Source organism: Rhinolophus sinicus, chromosome 16, assembly GCF_057876585.1.
Source record: "Rhinolophus sinicus isolate RSI-liver-muscle chromosome 16, RSI-T2T, whole genome shotgun sequence".
NCBI classification, from domain to species: Eukaryota; Metazoa; Chordata; class Mammalia; order Chiroptera; family Rhinolophidae; genus Rhinolophus; species Rhinolophus sinicus.
This window is the reverse complement of record NC_142516.1, coordinates 10,138,448-10,164,789: the sequence shown is the minus strand read 5'-3', so window position 1 is coordinate 10,164,789 and position 26,342 is coordinate 10,138,448. Positions and strand designations below refer to the sequence as shown.

Below are 26,342 nucleotides of genomic sequence, written 5' to 3'. Positions count from 1 at the left end.
TCCTCTTTTTCTAGTGTGTCTACTACAGAGCCTCATTTTTATCCAGTTAAAAGTTAATATCCATACTTCATACCAGATTTTCTAAAGTAAAAGAAGTTGAATTGCATTCTCATTGCGGAGCAAAACAAAAGATATTCTAAATGACTACGACACCTGTTGAAAGAAGGAGGCATGGATTCTGTCTCAAAACTAACCCACCTGTACAGAGAAGAGCACTTTTCAGATATTCCCAGATGTGTCCTTTGAAGCTGTCTGCTTTGACATCGTAATTACAAAATGGTGCACGGGCCATGAGATCACAAACAGATGAATACTCAAAGAAGAACAAACATCAAAAAAACAATCTTTTCTTGCTAAAGGCCTTAAATAATAGGAAGATACCTTCAGAAAACAAAGATTGTAAGTTAGAGTGAAAGTTGTGAAAATTTTGTATTTAATTTTTTTAACTGTACCATTTTACACCAGCACCCCAAAAAACCAGGAAAGAAATATTTAGGTATAAATCTAACAAAATATGTGTGGAAGTTGTAGGATGAAAACCACAAAAACACCAAAGAAAGAAATCCTAAATAGATAAAGAGATGTACCGTGTTCATGGATGGAAGATTCAAATATTGTTAAAATTTCAACTTTCCCCAAACTGATTTATATAGTCAACCAAATATTAATCCAAATCCCAGCAGAATTTTCTGTAGATATCAAAAGCCAAGGAAATAGAAGAGCAAAATTTATGTAGCCAGGCAAAAGAACTAGAATAACAACCACAATTTTGGAAAAAGAACATAGCCGGAATACTCATATTATTTGATATGGATTTACTATAAAGCTACAATAATCAGGACAGTATTTAATTGATAAACACAGAGACCAATGGGACAGCATAGAGTCTAGAAACAGACCCAAAAAAGATAGGCAATTTTTAAGAGAGGTGAAAAGGTAATTCAATGGTGAAGAGATGGACTTTTCAACAAACTGTTAGAACAACTAGATGTCCACGTGCAAAGAAAAAGAAATCTCACAGCTTAAAAAAACTAACTCAAAATGGATCACAGACCTAAATGTAAAACATAAAACTATAAAACTGCCAAGAGAAAAACATAGGAGAAAATCTTTGCGGCCTTGCGTTAGGCAGAGTTCCTAAACAAAATGCCGAAAGTGTGACCCATAAAAGGAAAGTAGGATATGTTAGACTTTATCAGAATTGAAACCTTTTGCTCTGTGAAAAACCACTATTAAGAGAATGAATGGAACAGCCATACAGACTGGGAGAAAATACTTGCAAGTCATATAGCTGGCAAAAGATTTATATCAAAAGTACTTACATAAAACTCAACAATAAGGAAACTAACAAACGAATTTTTTTAAATGGGTCAAAAATTTGAACACTTTACCTAAGATAATATGCAGATGGAAAATAAGCACATCAATAGATGCTTAAAATCGATAGTCATTAGGGAAATGCAAATTAAAACCAGAACAGATCCCACTAACACTGAGAGAATAGCTAACCTAAGAAAATAGTGATGATACAAATGCTAGAAGATGCAGAGCAACTGGAACTCTCATACACTGCTGGTAGAAATGTCAAACCATATAACCACTTTGGGAAAAGGTGTGGCAGTTTCTTGTAAGGTTGAACATAAACTCGGCATATGACCCAGCAGTCCCACTCCTAGTTTATGCCCAAGAGGAACAAAAACTTGTGTCCACACAAAAATCTATATACAAACGTTTACTACAACTTTATTCATAATCACAAAAACTGGAAACAACCAAATGCCCTTCGATGGTGAATGGATAAACAAACTGTGGTTACATCCATAATGGAACACCTACTCAACAATAAAAAGCAATGAATTACTGATACACAAAACATGGATGAATGCAAATGCATTTTGCTATGCGGAAGAAGCCAGTCCTCAAAAGATACATATTATATAATCACACTTTCACATTTTAGAAAAGGCAAAACTCTAGGGATGGAGAAAAGATCAGTCATTGTCAGGCGCTGAGAACAGAAGAGTTTGACTACAAAGGGGGCAGCAGCAGGGAATTTGGGGGGAGTTATGGAACTGTTTCTTCGTTGCGGTAGTGAATAAATGACTATGCATTTTGTCAAAAGCCATAAAACTACATTGCAAAGAGTGAATTTTATTGTATGTAAGTTTTAAAAATAAAACTATAAAGTCATTAATATCTCTCAGTTTTGAAAAAGAAATAGATTTAAACTTTTCTAATACATTTACTTGACTGAATTTGTTCAGGGATGCAGGACCTGGAACCAGAAGAATCACGCCACTTTTTAGTCGGATCACTTTAGGCAAGCTACTTGATCTCTCCAAGCCTATTTCTTCATCTGTACAACGCAGACCACAGTGCCCTCTCATAAGGTTCTCATGAGGATTACATGAGAGAAGGCACGGAAAGCACTCAGCAAATTGTCAGCATTTAATAAATATGAGTTGTTAGTACATGTTTATGTGTATTTTAATAAGTTTTTTAAGTTGTGAAAATACAGAATGTTACATTCACCCAGAATGACTATGAGATTATATGACATGATAGCCTGAAACCAAAAGAAGTCAACTATTCAGAAGTTGAAAATACACAAATGACTAGCCATTTACATAGTAATCTAATATCCTGCACTTTCCTGAGCAGGGTTCAATATTACAACTGATTAATTACATGTCTGCCTTCAACCCTTGGGTCCTGGGAAGATGGGGAATGTGTGTTGTCTTGTATATCACTGCATCCCAGTGCCTACACTGGAGCACCCAGCATCTACAGATACCCAATAAATGTATCCCTAACCTAAGTCAGAGAAGGCAGAAAGTATGGGGTGAGGAAAGCACAAAATAGTGGGGGGAATATGGGTTTTAGAGGCAAACAGAGTTAGGTTCCAATACTGGCAATATTAGTAAATAACTAATAAAAACTTACTAGTTATTAACTATTCTTCAATGTTCTCTTTCCTCTTCCATAAAATGAAGATGGTTTTTCCCTTGCCGAGCTGTTGTGAAGACTGAATGCAATAATAAGTGTGAATGTACCAAGCATTTAGCTCCCTAAACATGTCAGGCTGCTACTACGGTAAGTTTCTGTCTCATTCTCTTACATTAGCACATCCCAAGAGAAGGTTTGGGAACAAAGCTTGGGAAAATTAAAACGAAGGGAAAAAAGCCATATTAGATTAGTACAAAGTAATGTCATATGTTATTAATTGATCCTCATGACAATCCTTTGAAGAACTCATTATTGTCCTCATTATATAGATGGGGGAAAGAGGTCCAGAGAAGTTGGGACGTGCTCATGGAGATGTAGCTGCAAAAACAAGATCTGGGCTTTCAACCTCCTGAGTTTATAGGCTGGGCTTTTTCCTCCCAAGAGAATCAGGAAACAAATCCATCTACAGGACACATCCATCTAAAGGCTCAGTGACCTTCCCAATATTAATCAACCAGCTGATGAAAATGAAAATATTCCAATTTCTTCTATGAGTATTTCTAGATGCTCTAAACCTGTTCAGTCAGGGAGGGCTGAGCACCGACCACTCCCGGAGCCCGGCTATTTGCGGATTTGCAATCATTGTCTCACACAACGCTTTGACGTAGATCCTAATAACTGAATTTCAGAGAAGAAAAAAACTTGGTTTCAAGAGGTTGGGTAATTTAAAGACCACGGGCTAGCAAGTGGGGAACTGGGGAGCAAACCCAAACTTGCCTTGACTCCAAAGCTCCTTCCTGCTCGTTCACACGAGCAGAGCTCCCTTCCAGAAACTTGATGATGCGCCAGTGATTTTTAACTTCCCAGCTGAAAACACCAGCTTCATGATTTCCTCATATCACCCTCACTGCATACATAGCACTCAGTGTTTGCCTGAACTTTTAGAAATTATCCTTTCAAAACAGTATGTGTTGAGATATATTTCCTTTTAACAACTTTTTATTATCAACCAAGAATTCTGAATTCCAAAAACAACATCGACATTTTACAAACGTCACAGAAGGCAGACTGCAACTTCTCCACAAATATACTCATAGCTGGACATGGAGTTCTGAAGAAAAGTAAAAGTCCTTATAATAACTATACACAACAATAGCAATTCCGTCTTTATAGAGGCTAAAGGCTCAAATAAATGAAAAGGCCTTCAGTAAGTGTTTCAGAACAGATGACCTGTAAGAGCTATCCTGTGAGCTTGGAGGGACTAACATTATCATTTCCATTTTAGAGGGGGAGAAAAACTCAGCATCTTACCCAAAGTCAAACAGTCCATGAGTCTTTGAGAGGGGACTAGGTCGGAGGTCTTTTCTCGCTTAATCCAGCGGTTCTTCTCGTAGTACATCAGAATTCTAGGCTAGGTCATGCTATGATGTTGCAAAGAAAAAGTTCCTTGCCCTCTGTTTTAGTTTCTACAGGAAAAGCTGTTAGGGAAAAAAAGCATAGAGCCACTGTCCCTACCTACTTTAAAGAATAAATGAGGTCTCACATTTAATGTTCTATCCAAAAGTGACAAAAATGCTCACAATCAAATGCAATTAAACAAAATTTTAAATACTGCCGTGCATTAGCTAGACTGCTGAAACTTCTATAACCCCTCTGATCATGCATCTCAAACACATTCACGGGAATAAAAAAAGAATCGTGCAAAAAAACATGAATTATAGCAATAAAGCCCTAATGAGCTCACTGGAATTTAATAAGATGATTTGAATTTTAAAAAATCCACAGAATATTTGAGTCGTAAGGGACACTGACAACTATCTAGTCCAACTCCCTCATTTTAGAGATGAGGTTGATACAAGTCAGACACCTCGTCCTCTCCGTGACAAGTCAGACACGCTGTCCTCTCAGTAGCATGTATAGAACTTGAACCCATGTCCTAAAACTAATCTTTCCTACATACCACACCGTTGTCACTGAAGCCTGCCTTAACTGATTAACTACAAATGATGTGAGGTTATCGATCTTAAAGTTATAGAATGCCAATGTAATTAATTCAGCAATTTTAAGATAAACAGAAGTTTCATTAAAGCCAGTGCGGTGAGCTAAAGGAATACAGTAGTTAACCCTGCATGGGTTAGAATTATTATTATAGTAGGTTAGAATTGCTGTTGGCATTTAATATGGAAAACATTTTAAAATCTTTTAATTTAACCTTCAATTGACCTCAGTTCTGAAAGGGCAGCTCCCTATATAATTGAGTAGTTCAAATTAAATTTACTTAGAAAACCCAGTTGTGTCTGGAAAACAACAACAACAGAAGACAAGATTTTTGTATGCATCCCTTGATCTATAAAAACAGCATTATGTGACAACAGAACTCCCCCTCTCCGATGTCCAAGAAGAAATTTCAAACTCCATTCTCTTCCGGGGACTTCACGGCCATCAGCACACTTCAAAGGGGACAGACAATGGGTTGGCATAAGTCACGAGCAACTCCTATCCTTTGAAAATATTTTGATAACAATACTTTTCAAAACTGTTGTTGAAGTTTTGCCATTTACGTTCTAAGCTCTTATGTAACAAAAAAACAAAAAAAAGTACACATATCCATTCTTCTGGGAAATTTATGTGAGAAAATTCTTTCAAAGACCATTAAAAGAGCCCACTAGTTTACGGTCTTAGCTGAGAAAACGTCCTAGAAGAACAAGAAATTGAAATAAGAGGAATAATATCCAGAATGTAAAGCACGGAACATATTAACATCTATCAGGGGACTCGTAACCAGTATTTGTTAAAGAGGATTTTAAGATTAATCGCTGAAATGAAATTAAATCTAAAACATATTTAAACTAATTTATATGTTTGTTTGTTACACATACAGGATCTCCAAAACAGTCGTAACTTACAACCCTTAACGATTAGTTTGCTGATTCTCCTTTTCCAGAGCAAAAACCTGAAGATAAATAATCTTCACAACGCTGTGCACTGCTGACATCTGGGCCAGATTACATCAAACACTGCCTTCCTGTTCAACACAGCGCAAGAGAATAAAAAAATTTTTCCCAATTTAAACCTGTCCCTAGAGTCATAAAGAATGAAAAACTGCCGAGTCAACAGCTTCTGGGTTTGTGCATAAGTGTGTATGCGTGTGTGTGTGGGGAAGTGATACTGTTTTTGTTTGCCTGCTTTTCATTTTTTACTTCATGTATTTTCAATACATCTACGTACTTTTCTCTTCCTCCCTTACCATTCATTGGCTATGGAATGTTCCAAAAACTTGCACTCAATAGAGCAAGCCTCATACCGTAAAGTGCCAAAAGAATTGGCTAGTGGTACAGAAACCATTTGAAGGACACCAGCAACTTTTGTTAAGGCTATTGTTTTATAGTTAAATGCCATTCAGAGCAACTTGAACCAGACTTTTCTACTATCAAAGAGAGTAATTCACTGGGTTGCCTGGGATTTGGCTGGCAGGCCATCCTAATATTTATGGGGGGACAACCTTCACCTTTGGCTAGAAAATACTACACAGAGCTTGAAATTGACCAAAGTAAGCAAAGTAAATACTATGGAAAAGGCAATCTGGATTTGCTGTGGTTACCACTCAAAAGATGGAACCCACACTACTCTGTTACAACACATTCACATATGTGCTTGTGCACAGATGCATATGAGAGAAGCTAAAAACATTTTGTGTGGCTTTTAGCTCGACTATGACATTCCAGCCTTCAACCAATCTAGAAATGTTTTCAAGAATAAAATCTGAAAGACATTACCAGTTTTTCTCCATAATCTCAAGAAATCTGTCCAACCGCTCTGATTTCAGGATTGCTTTTCATTAGCAAAAGGTAGGAAAAGGGGGATTTGTGGAGTTTTTCAGAGCTGACTTAATAAGTTTCAAATAATTACCTTAGAGAAGCTGGAGCAGGAAGTGCAGTGAGGGAGTAAGGCGAGGAGGAAGAGAAAATAAGCAAACCCTGGGCTTTCTTCCTAAGCTTCAGGACTCCTTCTTTTCTTATTCAAAATAAAATTTAAAGCATTTATCTTACCTAACCTCTACAACTAACTTCCTATTCCAAATAAGGATGATTTTCAGACACAATAAAACTAAGGGAGAAAGTTAGACTTTAAAGCATCTTGGAGTGACAAATTGAGAAAAGAAATGTGGTGACCCACGGAAAAATTTCAGTCCAACTTAGGCACTGAAAGTTATCTCACGTTTTCAGGTCCCACTCTTCGGAGTTGATGAACTCATACTATCTTTTAATGAGAGGCTCATATCTGCCTTTGATGTGTGAAAGACACTCCCAGCTGGAGGAGAGTACCAGAGAGATCTAAACTATTTGCTTCAGCTGCAAAGAGCTATTAATGAAAGTTTAGAAAATGAGGTAGCATTAGGGGGGAAATCTTTAGAGATGAGACAACATACTCTCATCTTGTAAAACTCTTAGGGGAAAGTATTCCAGTAAAAAAATGAATAAATAAAATAAATCTGACAAATAATCTTCTGTCCTCTACACACCAGAGTTCTTCACGCTTTTCCCCTGGTCCAGAGCACACTCCTAATAGCCTGGTCATGTGGGAGATGGAAAAAGGGCTTCATATAATTTGCTATCCACACAAAATCCCAAGGGTGAGACTCACATAATAAATACAGAGGTTATGAAACTCAATGGATTCATCAGCTCAAAAGGGGGAGAATTTTAGAATTAATTCTTGTCAAGCAACCTTGAAGTGTTTTCGGACGGGAGCACTTCCGGTGAAATCCTGCCCAAAAGGGAACTCTTAACAGAAGCTTTCTCCGAATGTCTCTGGACTTTCTATTTGGAGTGCGGGACACTTTCAATCACTCTTAGTTGGTCTACAAAGTAACTATGTTCCCTGAATGAGCAGGGAGAGTTGTAGAGGCAGCAAATTATTTGAGACCTTTTCTTATGATAAAGTAGGAGAGAAGCACGTGATGAAAATAATAAGATCCTTTCTAGGGAAAAAAAAATTCTATGTTGCTAAGTCCTAAATTAGGTGTTTTATATAACATTTTTACCTCTATGTTAACAACTTTACAAAGTGAGTCCCATTATCTTTATTTTACAGATGTGGGAGATGAAGATCAGAAAAGTCAAGTGATGTGATTTATCACATGGCTAATGAGTCAGAATTTGAATCTAGTTCTGACTAAATCTAAAAGCTTTGCTTTAGAACTTTAGGTAATTAAATATGAGGGCGTCATCTACCTTCCGTGAGAGGAATAAATGCTCTAAGGTAACGATGCTGGGGGAAGGGAAAGTATTTGAGTGTGTACGAACAGGCAAATCTACTGGGATTGGGAAATAAGTGATTTCACCACTTTGATTCGTTAAACAAATACTTATGGAACACCTACTATATGTTGTTCTCTCTTAATTACGGCTAAATTCTTGGAAAGTCTCTAGGAAATTATATAATTTCTCTTTCCAGAGTTTCCATATTCCTAGGCCTATGAGCCACTGATCCCTGGGCCAGTGTGACATTCCTTTTTTCTCCTCACACATGCCTGGTTGAAATCATGCCAAACCTCAGCAGCTTTAGAAGCGGTACATTTGCTAGGGTATTTATGTTAAAAATAACAATTTCAACAGCCTAACTGGAAATAAATATTATGTTCCCAAATTTAACAAATAGTTAAGCAGAAAGCGATATGGACTGATAGGATGGCACCTCTTGGGATGACAATCGATAACTAAGACAGTTTCCGTAACCACCATCAACATGTTCCAGTATTAAAACGAACTTTGTAAGCCGGATACCTGCTCCCTCTTTGTAGTCAGAACAATTTATTAGTTTTTCAAAACATCCCATTTGCCTCCCTGTCTTTAAGTTCAGATAATGTAGTCTTTGGATTAAAGAACTAGGGGAAAATATTAGTTTCTAGTCTCAATTATTATGCTGGCTTGCAGAGGCAGCAAATGGTTTCAGGCCTTTTCTTATGATTCCTCTTGATAGAGCGCCGGGGAGAAGAAACGGCTTAACCGCCTCATGCCTCAGTTTCCTCAATAAGTAAAACAAAGAGAGACCCTGGCTGCCCCTTCAGCTTGACAGAAACTAAAATTGGTTAAATTAAGCTCCAGAGAGGGTGGGTGCTGCGTACCATCCAAAAAAAATACAATAACTCCCAATCTGAGTTGCAACTTCTTAATCTATATTTGAGTAACACAACATGGATGAAAATAAGATTAAATCAAGGGTTTTGAGGGAGGAAGGGAAAGGCCACCAGTAAAAAGAGTCGGCAGTTCTTTTTCCTCCTACTGAGAGAGAATTCTGAATTGTCTCTCCCAGCCAGAGAGCTGAGGAAGACGTGTCCGATGCAGGCCAGTGTTGTCTTTGGAGTTGAAGGGGTATCGTGGCTGCTCTGGAGTTCAGTGTCCTCGGCACATACACAAACACACTGCTCAGTGCCCCAACGCTGTTTGTCCCCTCGGCCTCACAGCCCTGCCAGTTGGCAAACCCAAGCCAGGAAGTTGTCAATTCCAATTGCGTTTAAGGCCATGTAGTCTTATTAAAGAAGCCTTGCTGGTTAAGGGGCGTCCTCTGTTTCCAAAGCAGGGAAAAACAAAAAAAAAGAAAGAAAAAAAAAAGAAGGCTCTGCTTAGATTGGAGCTGGCAACTTTTCACTGACTAGAGTTTTCAAGGAGCTATGAATGAGTTTAACAAAGGAGGTCTGTGGCTAGTTTCTGGCTGAAGTCCATGTCAACAGTTTTTAAGGTCACAGGCCACACTAACTAACATTTATTCCCAGGAGACCCTGTTCTAAACACAGTCTGTAAGTAGTACAAATTTGGAATTTTTCTGTAATCCCTTGAGATATTCCTGATCTTTCCACATGTTTCTGCTCAATTAAAAACAATTCTCACTTTGCACCACAAGAGAGGCCGTGCTCAGCAATCTCAGTCCATCCTTAGGGTAGAGGAACAAAAACCTGGCAAATCAAAGGGCTCGAATCGGGAAGGGAAGGAATTCAGCTGGATCACACTGAAAAGTGCAGACAGCTCCCCAGGGGCTCAGTTTGTGAAAGCATAAAACGGGTTATGACAGAGATCCTGAGGCCATAAAAAGCAGGTCTGAGGCAGCATTGGGAATAGGTTCCTAGTCCTTTCACAAATAAGATAGAAATTTCTGAGAAAATTGTAAGGTCAACGAGGTGAGTGGAGAATAGTGATAATCTATAGGACAGATGTTAAATATCCCAATGTGGAATTAATACAATCATTTCTCAATGAAGATGAACTCTTACTTTTAAAGTTTCTGAAATTAAGAGGCTTCTTGAACTCAATCTGAAATTTTAATACAGCCTTTCTTCCCACTGAAAAGCTGTTTTTACTCCAATGGTGCATGTATTTACTAACTGAGGGTATTTTTAAATCTTGCAAGGCAACATGGGAATAATTACTTTGGATTGAGCACCAAAAATCTTACTTAATCCTCATGGCTACCAGGGGAAGTATTTTCTGCTTTATGAATGAGGACCCGGGGGCTCAGAAAGGTGACTTGACTTGCTTACAGTCCTACAGCTAGTAAGTGACAGAATCAAAGTTTGAACACAGTTCTAATTCCAGAGCTCAAGTCCATTCCATATATTTAGGGGGAGACGAACACACACTAGAGTGTCAGTCATCATTTTGGTAGTTAGGGCACTACCACTCTGTGGCGTTCCATATTTGGAATCATGTGCTATTATATAGAAGGTAGTTACAATTTTTCCAAATTAAAAAATACGTAAACTGTGGTGTAGTGAATATCTGGATTGAGCAGGATAGGATAAAACTGCAGGAAGAACTACTTCATTAAAGACATGCGAAGACGAAAATTAAATACACCCATTATCCAATTACATAACTTTTCTCATTGTTAATACTTTGGTATCCAATCACTCAGTCTTTTTTTTTAATGAATTCCTTACAAAATGGAGATTATATCATATATAATAATTTGTCTCTTGCTGTTTTTGCAAAATACTTTCCTAGATGTTTTTCATATCATTAAATAATCACCAAAAACATAATTTTAATGGCTACATGGTATCTAATTAAATTTATCTATCCCTTTCCATAAATTATTTCTAATTTTCTATTCTATATACTAGAATAAACATCCTCATATATGTATCTGTACATCTATCTCTGAGTTTTCCTTGAAACAGATTCCCAAAAGTGGGAATAATTTTAAGGGTTTTAAAGATATATTGCCAATTGTTTTCCAGGAATGTTTGACCATTTTACACCCTGACCAACAAGGAGAAGTGGCTCACCTCATGGCCACCAAGTGTCATGTTCAAGTTGGTGTAACCAGGCTCCTGCAGACTTGGTTACATACCTGCCCACACAAATCGCATCTATGACAATGACATGTATATGTTACAATTGGTCTACCCTTCTAGTAATAAATCTTGCACTGTGTAATGCGGTAAGCTGCCAGTGACTACCCCACTGAGATCCTCTGATTATATTATCTCTAATCCTCACCAAAAAATAGTAGTTATGAGGAAATTATGGCTCAAAAAGCGTAAGTGAAGCACCCAAAGCACACTTCCACATCAGCAGGCCCAGGATTCCAGCCCTGTTCTGCCTCCAGGCCATGCTCTTGAAGCCGCCTTGTAGCGCATTTTACTCTGCAGGGATGACCCACTGTCCTCTCACAACCCCAGGAACCGCTTCTTTCTCTAGCAATGCCTCTTCAGCTATTGAGCCCAGATTAATTTTTAGGGAAGTAAAGAAGGACAATGCCTAGATGGCACAGGCTCTGAGAAGGGAGAAGAGTATGCTGCACGTCTTCTTCAAAAAGCAAGAAGTGGTGGCAGCAGTGGGACGACGGGAATGCTCCCCACAGCCGGCAGAACAGTGAGATGGCACAGCGATGGCTTCAGGGAACCATTTGGCATTAACCATTTGGCATTATCCAATGAAGCTGAAGACACACGTATCCCGTATATAGCTATCCAAGTTCCTAGGTTTATATACCGAGGAACTAGTACCTATGTACACCAGGGTACCCATTCAGGAAAGTTCTTAAAAGCCATGAACTGGACAGAGCCCAAATGGCCACCTACAGCTGAATGTATGAATAAACGGAAACATGGTCATACAATATGGAACACTACATAGCAAAGAAAACAAGCTACAATTATAAGCAACAGCTTGGATACATCTCAAAAGTTAAGCAAAAGATTTACAATAACAATTCCAAACTGTATAATTCAATTCATGCACAGTTCAAAACCAGACAAAACTATACTATATTATTTAGGGATACCGTATTTCCCTGAAAATAAGACCTAGCCAGACAATTAGCTCTAATGCATCTTTCGGAGCAAAAATTAATAGAAGACCCAGTCTTATTTTATTATAAGACCAGGTATAATAATATCGTATCGTATCGTATCGTATCATATCATATCATATCATATCATATCATATCATATCATCATATCATATCATATCATATCATAACATTATACCGGGTCTTATGTTAATTTTTGCTCCAAAAGACTCATTAGAGCTGATTGTCTGGCTAGGTCCTATTTTCGGGGAAACAGGGTACATACATAGGTGAAGAAATTATTCTGAGGTGCTAGAGATTTCTTAACTTAGATGGTGATTATATGGGTATTTGCTAGATAATCATTTGTGTGTACTTCTCTGTGTGTATGTGTGAGTGTATATGTAGTAACAGAAATATATACACTCATATGTGTGTATATACAGTTAAACTTAATGTGCTTTTCTGTTCGCAGGTTATATTTCACAATTTACAAAAGGAAGGTACAGGGTTATAATTAAACATTTACACAGTAGATACAATATACAAAGAACTTTATCAAGCATTCACTGTTTTACTTAATCTTTCTAACAGTATTCTGAATTAGTATTATCCTCAATTCACCATTGAAGTGCTGAGACAAGGAAGAATGAAGGACAAGTGAAAATTTATTATAAATCCAATTTTAAGACAAAAAAATCAAACATAGCACCCGTTCTTCCCATTGCAACACAAATACTGAATCTAAGGAAAGGACCAGTTCAGGGAATCCCACTGTATAAAAGTTAAACTACCTCTTCAAATTAACAGGTCTAGAATTATAATCTCTGGGGAATTTTAATAAAGAGTAAAAAAAAAAAACGAAAAAAGATATAAAAACGAGCATTGTGCCCAGTGGTCAGCAAACAATGATTATCTTTACCTACTGAGGATGATCAACATGTAGTATATTTTCATATACTAATAAAAAAGTACAAACTAAAACTTTCTCTAAAATTGGTATTCAAAATTACTATCCTTTACAGAGTTGACAGTAAAAATTCTAGCTCAGCAGAAAATTGGACACTAGCAAATATACTTTCTTTAGAGTCTTTTTAACTTGGAGTTGCGTTTGTTTGCAGAGGCTTTTTGTTATTTGTTTTTCATCGCCCCCAAAGACATCTTGCTTTCCTATGAGACTACAATTTTTTTTTTTTTTTTTAAGAAAGGAAACCAGTCATTAAGAGCCTAGGCAAAAAAACTACAAGACACTGAATTTCACCTAACTTCTTTTTCCACCACACTTTTAAGTAAGTTTTTTTAAATGTCAAGTTTTTTAGAGCCAAGCATTTTTTGCTGCATTTTGGGCTCATTAATACACATAAAGAGCTAGTTAAAATACCAGACTGAATAAATGAACAATGGGACAATTAACCCCACATACAAAGCTCCACCCACTCTACTTCAAAGGCATCTGAAAGAGAATGGATTAGAAACCATAAATGATGCCTCTCAGAATTAATTTTGTAATAAATATTGCTTTGTATGATAGATAAGGGATTAAAACTCTCCATAATGGCAGTCTAACACATGAATTGAGTTAAAGGACAACAATTGCCCTTGGTTTTGCTGAACATTACTGGCAGTTTCATGTCCCATGAATGGGAAATAAAGACCTATTCAATTTCCATTGCACACTACAATACAGAATTTAATTTTACCTACAATGTTAAAAAATTTCCTAAGTTTCTACATAAAGTTTGAAGATACGTGTAATTTATTTTCATTCATAATATATTCAAAAATCAAAATTTATACTGCTATCTAACTTTACAAGTATTCCCTTATGCTACATTACTTTTTGCAATTTGCAATATAACTCATGCTAATAAAAAGGATTACTTTGAAGAAGTAAATGTGCAAAGTGAAATATGGAAAGCAACAGTAGTAAACTAAGCACATTATTTACCACTTGATTTAACTAAGACTTTTGATACTATTTCCATACTTTTATGTTCATTGTTTTCAGAAGTTAATAACTATTCGTCATTGTCAAGAACAGAGCAGTAACGTACAAGTTAAGATAAAAAGTAGTTGAGGCTTTTTTTGTTTTAACAAAAATACCAAAGTAATTAGCTGAATGACAAATTCACTCTAACAAATGCTTTTTAAAAAATAACCTAAGTCTTAGCAGGAAAGTTTTGTTGTTGTTGTTGTTTTCAGATTTCTAAGAGCTTCTTCCCTTGGAAATCAGTGTCACACAAATAAATTATACAGTCAAAAGCATCCTCAGGAAAGACTATTTAATGATGTGTAAAGATGCTTACAATATAATAAGTGAAAAAGCTAGAAACAAAACTATACCTACAGCATGATCCCAACTGAAGAAAGAAAACGCCCCTAGTTATTCTCAGAGTCGTGGGATGATAGATTGCTTTTCCTACTCTTCTGAAGTCTTCTAAATTCCTCTAATGAGGAAGTCTATCTTCATAATCTCAAAACATAATATCTTGAAAACAAGTGGCTCGTAACTGATTGTTAGAATTGTGGGATCTTCACACTTCAGATGGCACGACAGTTTTTCTCTTTGATGGAAACAGGTACAATTACCTCAGTCCAAAAGAGTCTGTCCATGAGCAAGAAATGGTAGACTTCCTACTGCTTGTACAGCTGATCCCTGCAAGGGCCAGACAACCTAAATTCAGACTAAACTTTGTATATACAAATCTATCTTGCTCTTAAAATAAAGAGTGTAGCTCAGACCCAAAGGGCAATTTCAGGTGTGAAGCGTCCTGACTTATTTTCCTTTCTACCTCCTGCCCAGGGAAAAGCAAAGATAAGGCTCAAATAAATACTTCTGCTGGTTGTTGCTGTTACAGGAAAGCGGTTTGCTTGCAGGCAGGTCCAAGAAAAATTGTTGACACTCAAACTCAACCAAAAAGCACCAACCGGCCTCTCCTGTAGAATGTTTTTCCATCTCCCAAAAAGAGTCCCTCATGTGGAATTCTTAAGACTCTTTCTCTCAGAAGGCAGGCTCAGTTTTACTGGTTTTTCATTCAAACACACCCTGCATCAGATTTACACAAAACTGGTCCTTTTCTTTACTCCATAATCACATGGCTGGATTGTCCACACAGACTGCAGTGATGCTGCCGGAAGGGAATGTGACTCCCTGATGCTAAACAGAGTGACTAAGTCTTGAAAAACCTTCGTTCCAGGTGGTCTTGGGCTTATACACCAGTGTTGGAAGAATCATTACCATATCCTAGACTAAACTGTAGACTGAGGGTCAGAAGACTGCTATTAACAATGTAAAGAACTTAGAACAAAAATCTTCCTCCTTCAGGTCTCATTTTCTTCACGATAAAATGAGGGTGGGCTGTACGTGGTACGTTATTTCTAAGAGCTCTTTAAGCTCACCTCTGAGATCACTGTACAATGGCAAACTACTCATCATACCTCTTTTAACTAAATATACATGGAGAGACGAACAAACTTCTGAAACTCATAAAGGTTGCTTTGGTGGTGAGAAAATGAAATTTGAAGTTTTGAATCAGAGCCAACAAAAACTTAACTACTAGACATAAGCCCAAAGCAGTTGAGAGCATGAGCTTTGGGTTGGACTGTGGGTTCCAAACCAAATTCCTTCACTTACTCCTGGTGAGCTCTTGGGCAAGTCATTGCATTACTCAGTCGCAACCCCCTTTATCTCTACAATGAAGATAATTTCATAAGGTTGTAATGAGAACAAATGAGAATTTACATAACCACCTGGCATATTAAAGAAATGCTGATAACTACTAACTGCCCCTTCCCTTCACATCCTGAGTGAGTTGTCCTGACTTCATCTAGCCATCTATAAAGTGGTACACCACCAGCAGCCAGCAGCAGCAGTTGCTAGAGGTAACAAGATGAGTGAGAGGTGTGTGTGTGTGAACCGAAACACAAAAGCACACTCCTAGAGTTCCTAGGGTGCTTTCACTTGCTGCCCTTTCTAAGCTTCATGAGCATTAAGACAAGGAAGTGCTCTGGTTTCAAAACAGAGCGAGAAAAATACCACGTCTCGTGTAATGTCCAACTCATTCAGTCTCAAAACTGAAATTTTCTTTTAGCCAAAGTCTTAGAGTTTCAAATGCCCCCAAGCCTGGGGTCAGGCTGCTTGAGGGAAGGCCAAGCCAAGCTGGTTTCCTTTGAGAAGGACCAGAAGGAGACGGGCAGTTCCCTCCTACAAAAGACAGCCCCGCCCGCGGCTGGCTGCTGGTGCAGAAGACACACCTGTCTTTCCGACTGTCCAGCTTCCCAGCCCTCAAATAGCAGGCCACTGGGAGAGCGAGGGCAGTTTCATTTATTTCCCTCTCTTCTCTTCAAAGGTGATTTTCTTTAAACAGTACAGCTTGTTACTGTTGCTGAGTTGTGGCTCCCCAGAGGATTATACGTTTCTGAGCATGAAGGCATCTGTGTGACAATAAAACATGCAACATACCCCAACCACTTCATTTTTTTAATTAAGGAAAGAAAAAAAGTTATAACCTCCCACAAAGTGATGTTTCTGATGAGCATACCCGGCCCCCAACCCCCACCCCATGCAAGCCTTTCAAAATACTGAGGCTTTCGGAAAGGGCCCTGGGCCGAGTACACCAGAGCCGCCACAGGCCCCAGCCCCTGGGTTTGGCTCTGGCAGAAGCCATGTGCCAGGAGCCACAATGGGAGGAATTGGAATCTGCCACAGCAATTGGGCCTCCTTCCAGCTGCCCATCCAGAAGACAACATTGTACCCGTTGTACTTTTAAGGGGGGGAATTAAAAAGAAATCAAACAGCTCCAGAGAGATGGAAACACTCGAAAAGCAGAGGAAAGTCTTCTGTTAAGTAGTCTGAAAGATCCAGGTTTCCCAAATGGCACTTAAGGCTTTGGGAAGAAAGGCTGATTTCTCCCAGAGGGGCTCCCGCTTTGATGCCCAAACTGCCCTCCAACATCAGGCTGTGTGTTTTGTAGAGCAGGGCACCCTCAGGCGAGACAACTATAAATAGCTTAAAACAAGAATAGGAGATTCCATCTGTTTCTGGAATATTTCAGCAGCACCTGCCTTCAAGGTAAAAATCTGGGAGCTGTCCCCACACCCTTCCTCCCCAACTGCCTTCCCCACCCCCATACACTGATTTTAAACTAAAGCAGATAACACACGGCCCAAAAGGGCTTCTGCCACCGCACCTGCCTAAAGAAGGAGTCTTTTGATTTTTCCTCTGAACTATATGTGTTGTTTAAAAAACACTGGAACAGTCAGAGAAGCCAAAGTTTTGAAAACCAGACTCTTATTACTTCTAGCTTCTTTTTCGCGATGAAAACTGAGCTTTTCTGTGCTTCTACTAGAAATGAGTACAATGCAGATGAAAAAAGATGCAATAGTTCTTCCTGCCATTAAGTCAGAAAGTGCTCCAGAAGGAAAAGAGTTCTCACTTAACACAATTAATGTTTAAACACAAGCCCATATGTCAGCGCTCATGGAAAGAAGGACAATAACTCCCAGTGCCGGCCCAGGAACATATTTAGTTCGTTTTAAAACAACAACAACAAAAAGCTAAAGTTCAGGCTTGAAAATTCCAGTCTCAATCCAAGTGCTACTCGCAAAGTGACGTGCATCCTTTCTAACAGGAACCAGGAAATCCCAACCACGTGTAAACAGCAGTTTCACACACAAAAAGCCACTTTACAAACATCGTTCTACAACCATCGCTATGGCTACTGCCTGCCCCAAACCATCCAATGGCACTCCATTTGTTATGGGACAAACCCAAAACCTTGAGCAGGTCCCCCCAGGGCTTTCCTAATCTGGCCCCACCATTTTTATGTTACCATCTCTTGCGACTGCCCTCTCATCCAGGTCTCATTCTTTCATCTTGCTCTACATTTCACTCCTCTGGGTCTTTGCACAGCAGTTCTCACTGCCTCGGGAGCTTTTCGCCCATTCTCCTCCAGGCCAGCCCCCACTGATTCTGTACGACCCAGTTTAACTGGAAACCATCAGCAACACTTCCGCGGATTCTCCAGCAGAGATGGGCACTGCCTAGCCTGTGACCCCACAGAACCTTGCGCATACGTATTTTTTCATGGCACTTACCACGTTATATTTTAATTACTTGTTTACACAGTCCCTACCCAAAGACTGAGTGGCTCCTAAGACAGTGAGGGTAGAAGAAGTGAAATGGGAGGTGGGTATCAACATCAGAGCCGGCCAGGGAACAGTGCACCCAGAAGCATATCCAATTTGAAATTTGGTAAAGGACAAAAAGTACATACGGTTTTCAGTTCATAACACCAAGTTCAGAAAGTTCAGCTCATCAAAATCTTGGATGAACATGACATCTGAAAGGTTCCCACGTGGAGAGGGCTAGCTCTTTACGTCTATTTTAAGGGGCCTTGAGGTAAATTGAGGCCAAGTACCAAGTGTTATACATTATCGTTCCTGATACACACTAGGAACTACGATACTAATTGAATAAAAATTTAAAACGTTAAATAACAATAATTGCAATACCATCTTGATGAAACAAGTTGTTTTTCCCAAAATGTATAATAGGTTCTGACTAGTTTTATTTGAGTATAAAGATAGTTACTCAAGCGTTCTCAAGAGCTTAAGTAAGAGAGAAAATTGCGGAAACACAAATATTTTTAAAGTTCCTATATCAAAAGTAGGACATTTAATTATTATGTAACTTATTTCCCATAACCCACTGCCCCCAAAACCACACAGTTACGGCTCCGAACACTCATGCTCCTTCAGTTCACCCAAAACCAGACGGTGACTATAAAGAGCATATTTTATTCCAGTTTCAGCCTTGATGGGTTTGTGTCACTTAGGCAAACCTGAAGGCTTGAAAAAATTTTGGTTCTAGGTCACTTTGTGTTTGATATTTGAAAGATCTGCTGATATCTGAAAGCTTTCAGAGGGACATACTTATACCACATCGGACTCAGATGGTGCTGTCTGAAAATGCGAAAATACTCTCCCATCCCTGGGTTTATAATGAAGAACAACTACCTTAGCCATATGTTATTCTCTTAGCTGGTGTTTTAGTCTAGTATTAACGACCATTGAGCAAGTAGTTAAATAATATTATGGTGAATCTCAAGGAAAATGAAAATGCGTTAATAGAAAAAAAACACACTTAACTGTGGAGGAAATAATGTACTTGACTTTCTATACCATGGTACTCGTGTTAATGAGACTTGTTTACACTCTAGTACAACTACGTTTCTGTCACGGGTAGCTGGTAGCAGGAGTTCAAACCAGTTATTTCTCCCTTCCTAAAACAAGTATGATTAAGTGACCAAGTGCCTACTATGTACATTCATCAATACACTTTGGGTGTATTTGTGAACAAAACAGATACAAATTCCCAGCCTTCATGGAGCTTACATTCTAGTGGGAGGAACAGACAGTGCCCCTAAGAATGAACCTAAAGAATTACACTGTAGAGGACATCTGAGAACCTTTCGTTGTGAAATTAAGTTTAAATTTTGTGGACACAAGGCCTGTCACTTAACACTGGATCATCACAGTGAGATTCAAACAACTAATGTAAGTTTGATCATATGAACCATACTTCTGCAAATAATCGTATTTCGTATTTTCTCTTTGAACTGGTGTCCCATGAGGCCCATCCTCTAACTCGGACCCTTCAGTGCCCTGTGCTTCCCCTGGAATGGAATGTATCTCCCTGTCTCTGAAAGCCATGCAAAACAATGTGTTGGTCAAACACTACACTAAGTGCTGGAGATACGAAGTTGCTTAACACACAGTCTTTACCTCTAATGAGTCCAATAGGAGAAAAACAAAGGATGATCAAGGCTTAGAGTGTGTGGGTGCAGCCACAGGGGATTCTCGCCTCTGAGTAAGGCTGCCGGGAGGGCCAACGCAGTCTGCGAGGACAGGGACCCGTGTGAGGGCAGCCAAGTCCAGGGCTTACGTTGGCCGGGAAGCACATGCACGTGGGAGAGCAGTCGGGAAGGAGGTGATGCTAAGAAGCTAACTTCTGTAACAGCAGAGGCTGTGTCTGCAGAGACACCATTACTGGGAGCTACATCCCTCAGGAGAAGACATAGAAAACACAAGCAGAGGTGGCATATGAGCAGAGCACTGGGTGCAGTGAGTGGTGAGTGGACCTCAAGGCAGAGGTTCCCTAAAAGGAAGGCAACTGGGAAAAGCCAGCAGAGGCAGCGGCAAAGGAGAAGGATGCTAACGATGTGCCCTCTTGGCAGCCGTCTCCACTCTCCACTGGACATGTCGCCAACCAGTCGTCCACGGTCAACAGTAGGCGCTTCCATTCATGTGCTCGTCTCAACCCAGCAATGTCCCCAAACCAAGCACAGCAGAAGTGTCAATATGCGTCCCCTTTATAGGTACACAAGCTGGTAAGAAGTGAGATTTCCACCACCCCCGTGTTAAATACCCGTGAGATGCCTGTCCCAGAATTCATGCAGGACTCTATCTGTCACCACAGTCACGCTCCTCTGGCAATAGATTGTCACTAGTAAGACGACGCTGCCATGGGGTCACTGTGTATTATATGCAGCATCCCGTGATCATTCGTCTCCCCAGCAGGAAGTTCGGGAACTCCTCCAAGGCAGGGACTAGCTAACAGTAGCCATTCAATTAAGGGCTGACAAACCAATGAATGAATTAACCACCAAAATTTTTGCCCCTACTTCCAAGCTAGTGCAACAGACAGAAAACACTCCGGCTGCTGCTGTTTTGACTTTACATGACGACAGCGCGAAGGCTAGTCCACGAGCTTCTCACAAACACCAAGTCCATGGATCCTCCACACAGAAACACAAAGTCAAAAGCTAGGACCAGAGGAGAGCAGTTTTTAAATTTTAAATAAATAGTTTTCCACTCTCAGAAATGTGCTGAGTGAATGTGACAGTGCCGGTTCAGAGTCATCTCCCCACCTCCCAACACACACACACACACACCAGCTGGAAAGGAAAAAACACCACAACCCAAACTATTCCAGGGAAAAAAAGGAATCTTTCTGGAAAACTTCAACAACTTCATTTAAACCAGGGGTGTCCAAACTTTTTCAACGTTTTTCACTAAGGGCCACATGCAGTAAAATACACAAACAGCCGGGCCACTCACTCGAGGTGAAGTACGCATTGCCTCACCTGGTTTATTTAAGTAAACTAAATATATTTTTGGAATTTGCTGCGGGCCAATTAACAATGGACTACGGACCGCAGTTGGCCCGCGGGCCGCAGTTTGGACACCCCTGATTTAAACCCTCGTCTCTTCTAAATGACCACATAAATACACAGTGTCTTGGCCATGGCTGAAACAAAACAGTAGGCAAAACCTGAAGAGAAAATTTTCTTTAAAAAGAAAAAAAAAAAAGGCCAACATTGTTAAATCAAAAAGCACATCACCATGTCTATCTGAGTCCAGCACTCGGGCGCGTAAGCCACGGGCCCGGCTACCAAGGCACACTGAGAACAGCTGGGCACGGTTAGTCTCACGGTATCCGATGCCTCCTTCCTAAGGTCTTCCCAGCAGTTGCTCTCTAGTGCCCAAATTACAGATGCCATGCTCGGTGAAGAAGGGAGTTGATTTTGCTGATGAAAACAATAATAATATTTGTGTAGACTGAGCAAAGGTACCTCAAAAGTCAGCCCATTGTCCTCCTATGGTGTGAGGGTGTGTGTTTGAGGGGACGGGTAGGGGGTTGGGATCTTTCCTTGGTGAAGAGAAGAAGGAAGTACAGACACTAATACAACAGAGAACTGCTCTTCCTGGAATTCATAGAGGGTCTGGCCTTTTATCCCCAGGCCCAAACCCAAGACTGGGGACCCGGGTTTTGTCAGGGGCGCCTCCCCGCTGCCCTGCCCTGGGCTGCTCCACATGAGCAGAGAGAGACAGGAGGCAGGCCCCTCCGACACCTACTTAACCAAGGCAGATGGAGAGGGGAGCATGTGGGATGCCTTTACTTCCCCCTCAGGAGGCGCCCAGCAGGAGCCCACAGAGCCCGGAGCTCCAAAATCAGATTTCCACACATCCTCCCAGCCCAGAACCCGCCCTGCCCCTCTGGCAAGAGGAAACAGAGCATTAAGCAAGTGTGGCTCTGGCGTGTGAGGGGGGTTAGAAGACCAAAAGAAGCCTTCGTACAGGATTCTGCCCTTTTTCAAACCTCTCCAGAGGTAGCCGTGTCGGGAAACAGTTCCTCCCTCACTCACTGACCCACAGGGGGCAAGGGTGTTACTTCGAGGAGGACACAATCAGTGTCTGCAAGACGTCCTGCGCTACAGACACAGTTTATTAATAATCTTACATACACAAAATGTCCAGGGGAAAGCCTACCAGGCTAATTTCTGACAGCTCCAGATAACAGCAGGAGGAACTGAAGCCATGCGGACTCTCCAGCTTCACATTCTCCACAGACGGAACGGTCCCTTTCCCACCCAGGGGATGTGATACAAATAAATAAATACAATTATCTGCAGAACTTAAAGTGTAAGGACAACACTGTGAAGCCCTTCTCCCCTAGTGCAGTGACTTGTGGGAAACCGATCGGAAAATAAAGAGAACAGCTGGGAAATTTAATTACAGAAGGACAACGCACAAGCTGACACTGTCTCACAGAAGCAGCCAATGGCCAAAGGCCTTCTCTCTTACCTTAAGATACAGAAGCAGCTCTTGGCTCCTGACGATAAGCGGCAGAACCCGAATCTCTGTTTGCTGTCAATGTCAGTGAGCACGAACGTGAAGTTCTGGCCAACTTGGCTCACTGTGAGGCTGCGGCCAAGACAGAACAAAGGGGAAAATGAATGTGCAGTAAGTTTCTTGATAAAGTATCTAATCACAACAAGTCGTTGAACCTCTAACATTTCCTTTCTCAGTGGAACTCTTTATAAATGAACTTAAAATTTACACACTTCAAGGGAACAGACTGTGAGCTAGTACAAAAAAAAAAAAAAAAAAGGCAACGAGTAGCACGTTTCAGGGACCACCTCATCGGAGCGACCATACCTTCTACTTACTGAGTTCAGGCAGGTAGCCCAGTGAATCATCCCACCAGACCCCGAAAGGCGCATTCTAGTAAGCTCCTTTTATAGATGAGGAAATAGCCTCGAGTGGCACTACCTAAGGTGCCAACTGGTAAACTGCAAAAAGCTGAATGCACTTGAAACCTAGACCTAGCTAACACCAAAGCCCACTCTGCCCGCTTGCTGTTAACTGGTCATGAACTTGCACACTTGACCATTCCTTGAGTTCAGAAAGTAACAGTGACTGCAACAGCAGAATTTCAGTTTCTGCTATGTGTCAACCACGAAGTGACACACTTGATGTAAACCATCTCATTTACTCTCGGCAACCATGCTGGAACTTAGATATCCCCATTTTACAGCAAAGAAAACTAAAGGACTGAATCAAGTTCACAGAGCAGTTAAGGGAGGAGCTGGAATTCAAAAGAAGGCAGGTTTGGGTGGCCAATTAGCTCAGTTGGTTAGAGCATGTGCTCTGAACAACAGGGTTGCCAGTTCGATTCCCACATGGGCCAGTGAGCTGTGCCCTCTACAACTAGATTGAAGACAACGACTTGAGCTGAGCTGCCGGTAGGCAGCCAGATGGCTCAGTTGGTTAGAGCAGATGCTCTTAACAGGAAGGTTGCCGGTTCGATTCCCTCCATGGGATGGTGGGCTGTGCCCCCTGCAACTAGATTGAAAACACTAACTAGACTGAAAATACCGACTGGACTTGGAGCTGAGCTGCACCCTCCACAACTAGACTGAAGGACAATGACTTAGAGCTGATGGGCCCTGGAGAAACACACTGTTACCCAATAAAATTTAAAAAATAAATAAATAAGGCAGTCTTATTACTTTTCAAAACTTCTGGATCTCTCATATTTTCTGAACTTATGAGGAACATATTTGAAATTTCACAGGACAGAAATACTAAATGTCTTAATGCGAGGTACTTTCTAAGAAACGGAAAAAAGGTTTTAAAGACATTAAAGAAAAAACTGAAAATCGCTGCACTAATACAAAAATCAACAAACCACACATAAAAGCAACATAAAATAGAAAATACCTGTTTCAAAAAAGTTAAAAGCAGATTACTAATTAGATTAATCTAGAAACCTTTTGAAAGATATAAACTGTTTTAAAATTCACTTCTAAAAATCAGTTTGTCAATTAGCTTGGGTTCCTCTTTAAAATCTGAACTATTCCAAATTCTTATACATAAATGTATACTAACATAGTATTTTAGAATTTGACACTGAATTTTTCAAAGGACCTCATTAACTCACATTATATTTTACATATGTTGTATTTTACAAAATACATTAAAATTGATTATATTCAGATTGATGCTCTCACCTAAAATTTACTTTATAAATTGCCAGTAGAAATAAAAACTCATGGTTCAGCAGGCCTTTTCCAAAGGTAGGCTTTTTGAGTCTTTGCATACGATATGAATTAAGTTTTCAAATATGGATAGCCTTCCTTTCTAAAACTCCCTTCCATAAGCCACACAAGAAAATTAAACAGACTTTCGAGGTACCCCAGCACAAAAGGTCAATGGACCCTACGTGGTCTTACTTAAGGAAACAATTTCATCCCTTGGAGAGTGGTTAGGGAGTACAAGAAAACAATTCAGAAAGAAAAGAAAGTGTTCCGCTCTCCTTTTTTAACTAGGAAGGTGAACGAAAACAAGGTGGCAATTTAAAAGCAACGTGGCAATAAAACAGGTGTAAGTAATGCTATCCCTCCACCTTACACAAGCCAGGAGAAGGAACACGGTTCTATAAAAGTTATAGAGCTGTCAAGGGGACACCAAACGCTACCTTCTTGTGGTTGTTATGTTTTATCTATAAAGCTTGGATACTGTGTTACTATGGTGATTTAATACTATGTTTTAAAGGGGGATTATATGATTAATTTTAACAAGGTTGAGAACTGAAGATGTGTGAGAAACAGGATTCTAGCTCATATAATTAAAGTGATTGGGGAAAAAAGTGGGCCTCGTTGGGGGAGGAGAAAAACCTGTATTATTAAAATATCTAAAGCAACAGGTCGGGATGGTTCTAAGTTACAAATAAGGTCAAGCTTTTGCAAACTACTATTATGTGATCATACAAAATATGACTGTTCATTATTTTAACTCAGGGTTTGCTTTTACTTCTAGACTGATGAAAATGAAGCATCGTAAAAGGAATGGATATTGATAGGACTGGATAAAAAGAAAACACCAGGATCTCTAGGAAAAGGACACAAAACAAAAACACAACTTGGTTTGTGAATTGACTGTTACTAATTTCCCTGTTACCTTTTCACTACCATTAAAAATACTGAAAATGTTGAAAATGCCTACATTGTAGGCTCAAAGAAAGATTCATTACTCATTTATTTGGTTCAAATCCCAACTCAATCACTTGCTACCTGGCTCTTAATTTAGCAAGTTACTTAACCTCTAAGCACCTCAGTTTCTTCCCTGGAATGACAATGAGAAACTACCACCCAACCCCAAGGATGTTTGGGGATAAGTGAGATAAGCATTTAGTATAAACGCCAGTCTATAGGAAGAACAATTAATAAAAACAGATGCGAGCTGGTAAGTTACCATCTGAAGGAAAACTAAAATTCATATTAAAATCATGCACTTGCTTACAATCTTCGTGCCTGACTCAGATTTGCAATACTTGTGAGTGGAGACAAGAGGCTGCCTTTCTTTCTCTCTCTTCTGTTGCACCTTTTCGGTAAGGGGTAGTCAGTCCTCCAGGGGACCAAATGAGCTGCTCGTGCTTGCATTACATTGAACAAGATTCTTTTTGGGGTGCCACAGCTTAGGAGGTACTTATTATTCTCAGTTGATTCACCCTTTTAATTCCTAGTAGGGCGAAGCACAAGTCATTAAAACCCCCAAACCATTAAACTGCACAGTATTTTTTCCTTGGACAACTTCCAATAAACTAAAAGTCAGGCAAGGGCCATCAGAGGCTACACTGATGGGTTCTGAATCTGCAAGGAAAGTGTCCTTCCCTGTGTGAGAGGATTCACTGTTTCTCCATTAAAATGACTTTGACAAAAGGGTCTGCTTCCTTAAAGGCTGAGGGTTTTGCATTTACC

General features: G+C 39.8%; 1 protein-coding gene across 17 annotated transcripts in view; it reads right to left on the bottom strand.

The window, feature by feature from the left end:
- Positions 1–26,342, bottom strand: part of DENND1A (DENN domain containing 1A) — a 472,628-nt gene that overhangs the window by 304,978 nt on the left and 141,308 nt on the right. For 12 of the 17 annotated variants that reach the window (XM_088793181.1, XM_088793185.1, XM_088793183.1 and 9 more), the window contains one exon: positions 22,885–23,004. The exons of 2 other annotated variants lie outside the window; for them this stretch is intronic. In XM_088793181.1, the coding sequence (XP_088649307.1) occupies positions 22,885–23,004 (120 nt within the window). Of the gene's footprint in view, positions 1–4,257; positions 4,377–22,884; positions 23,005–26,342 lie in introns of those variants that run through there. 3 more of the 17 variants (XM_074330988.2, XM_088793191.1, XM_088793190.1) reach the window with 3 other exon arrangements.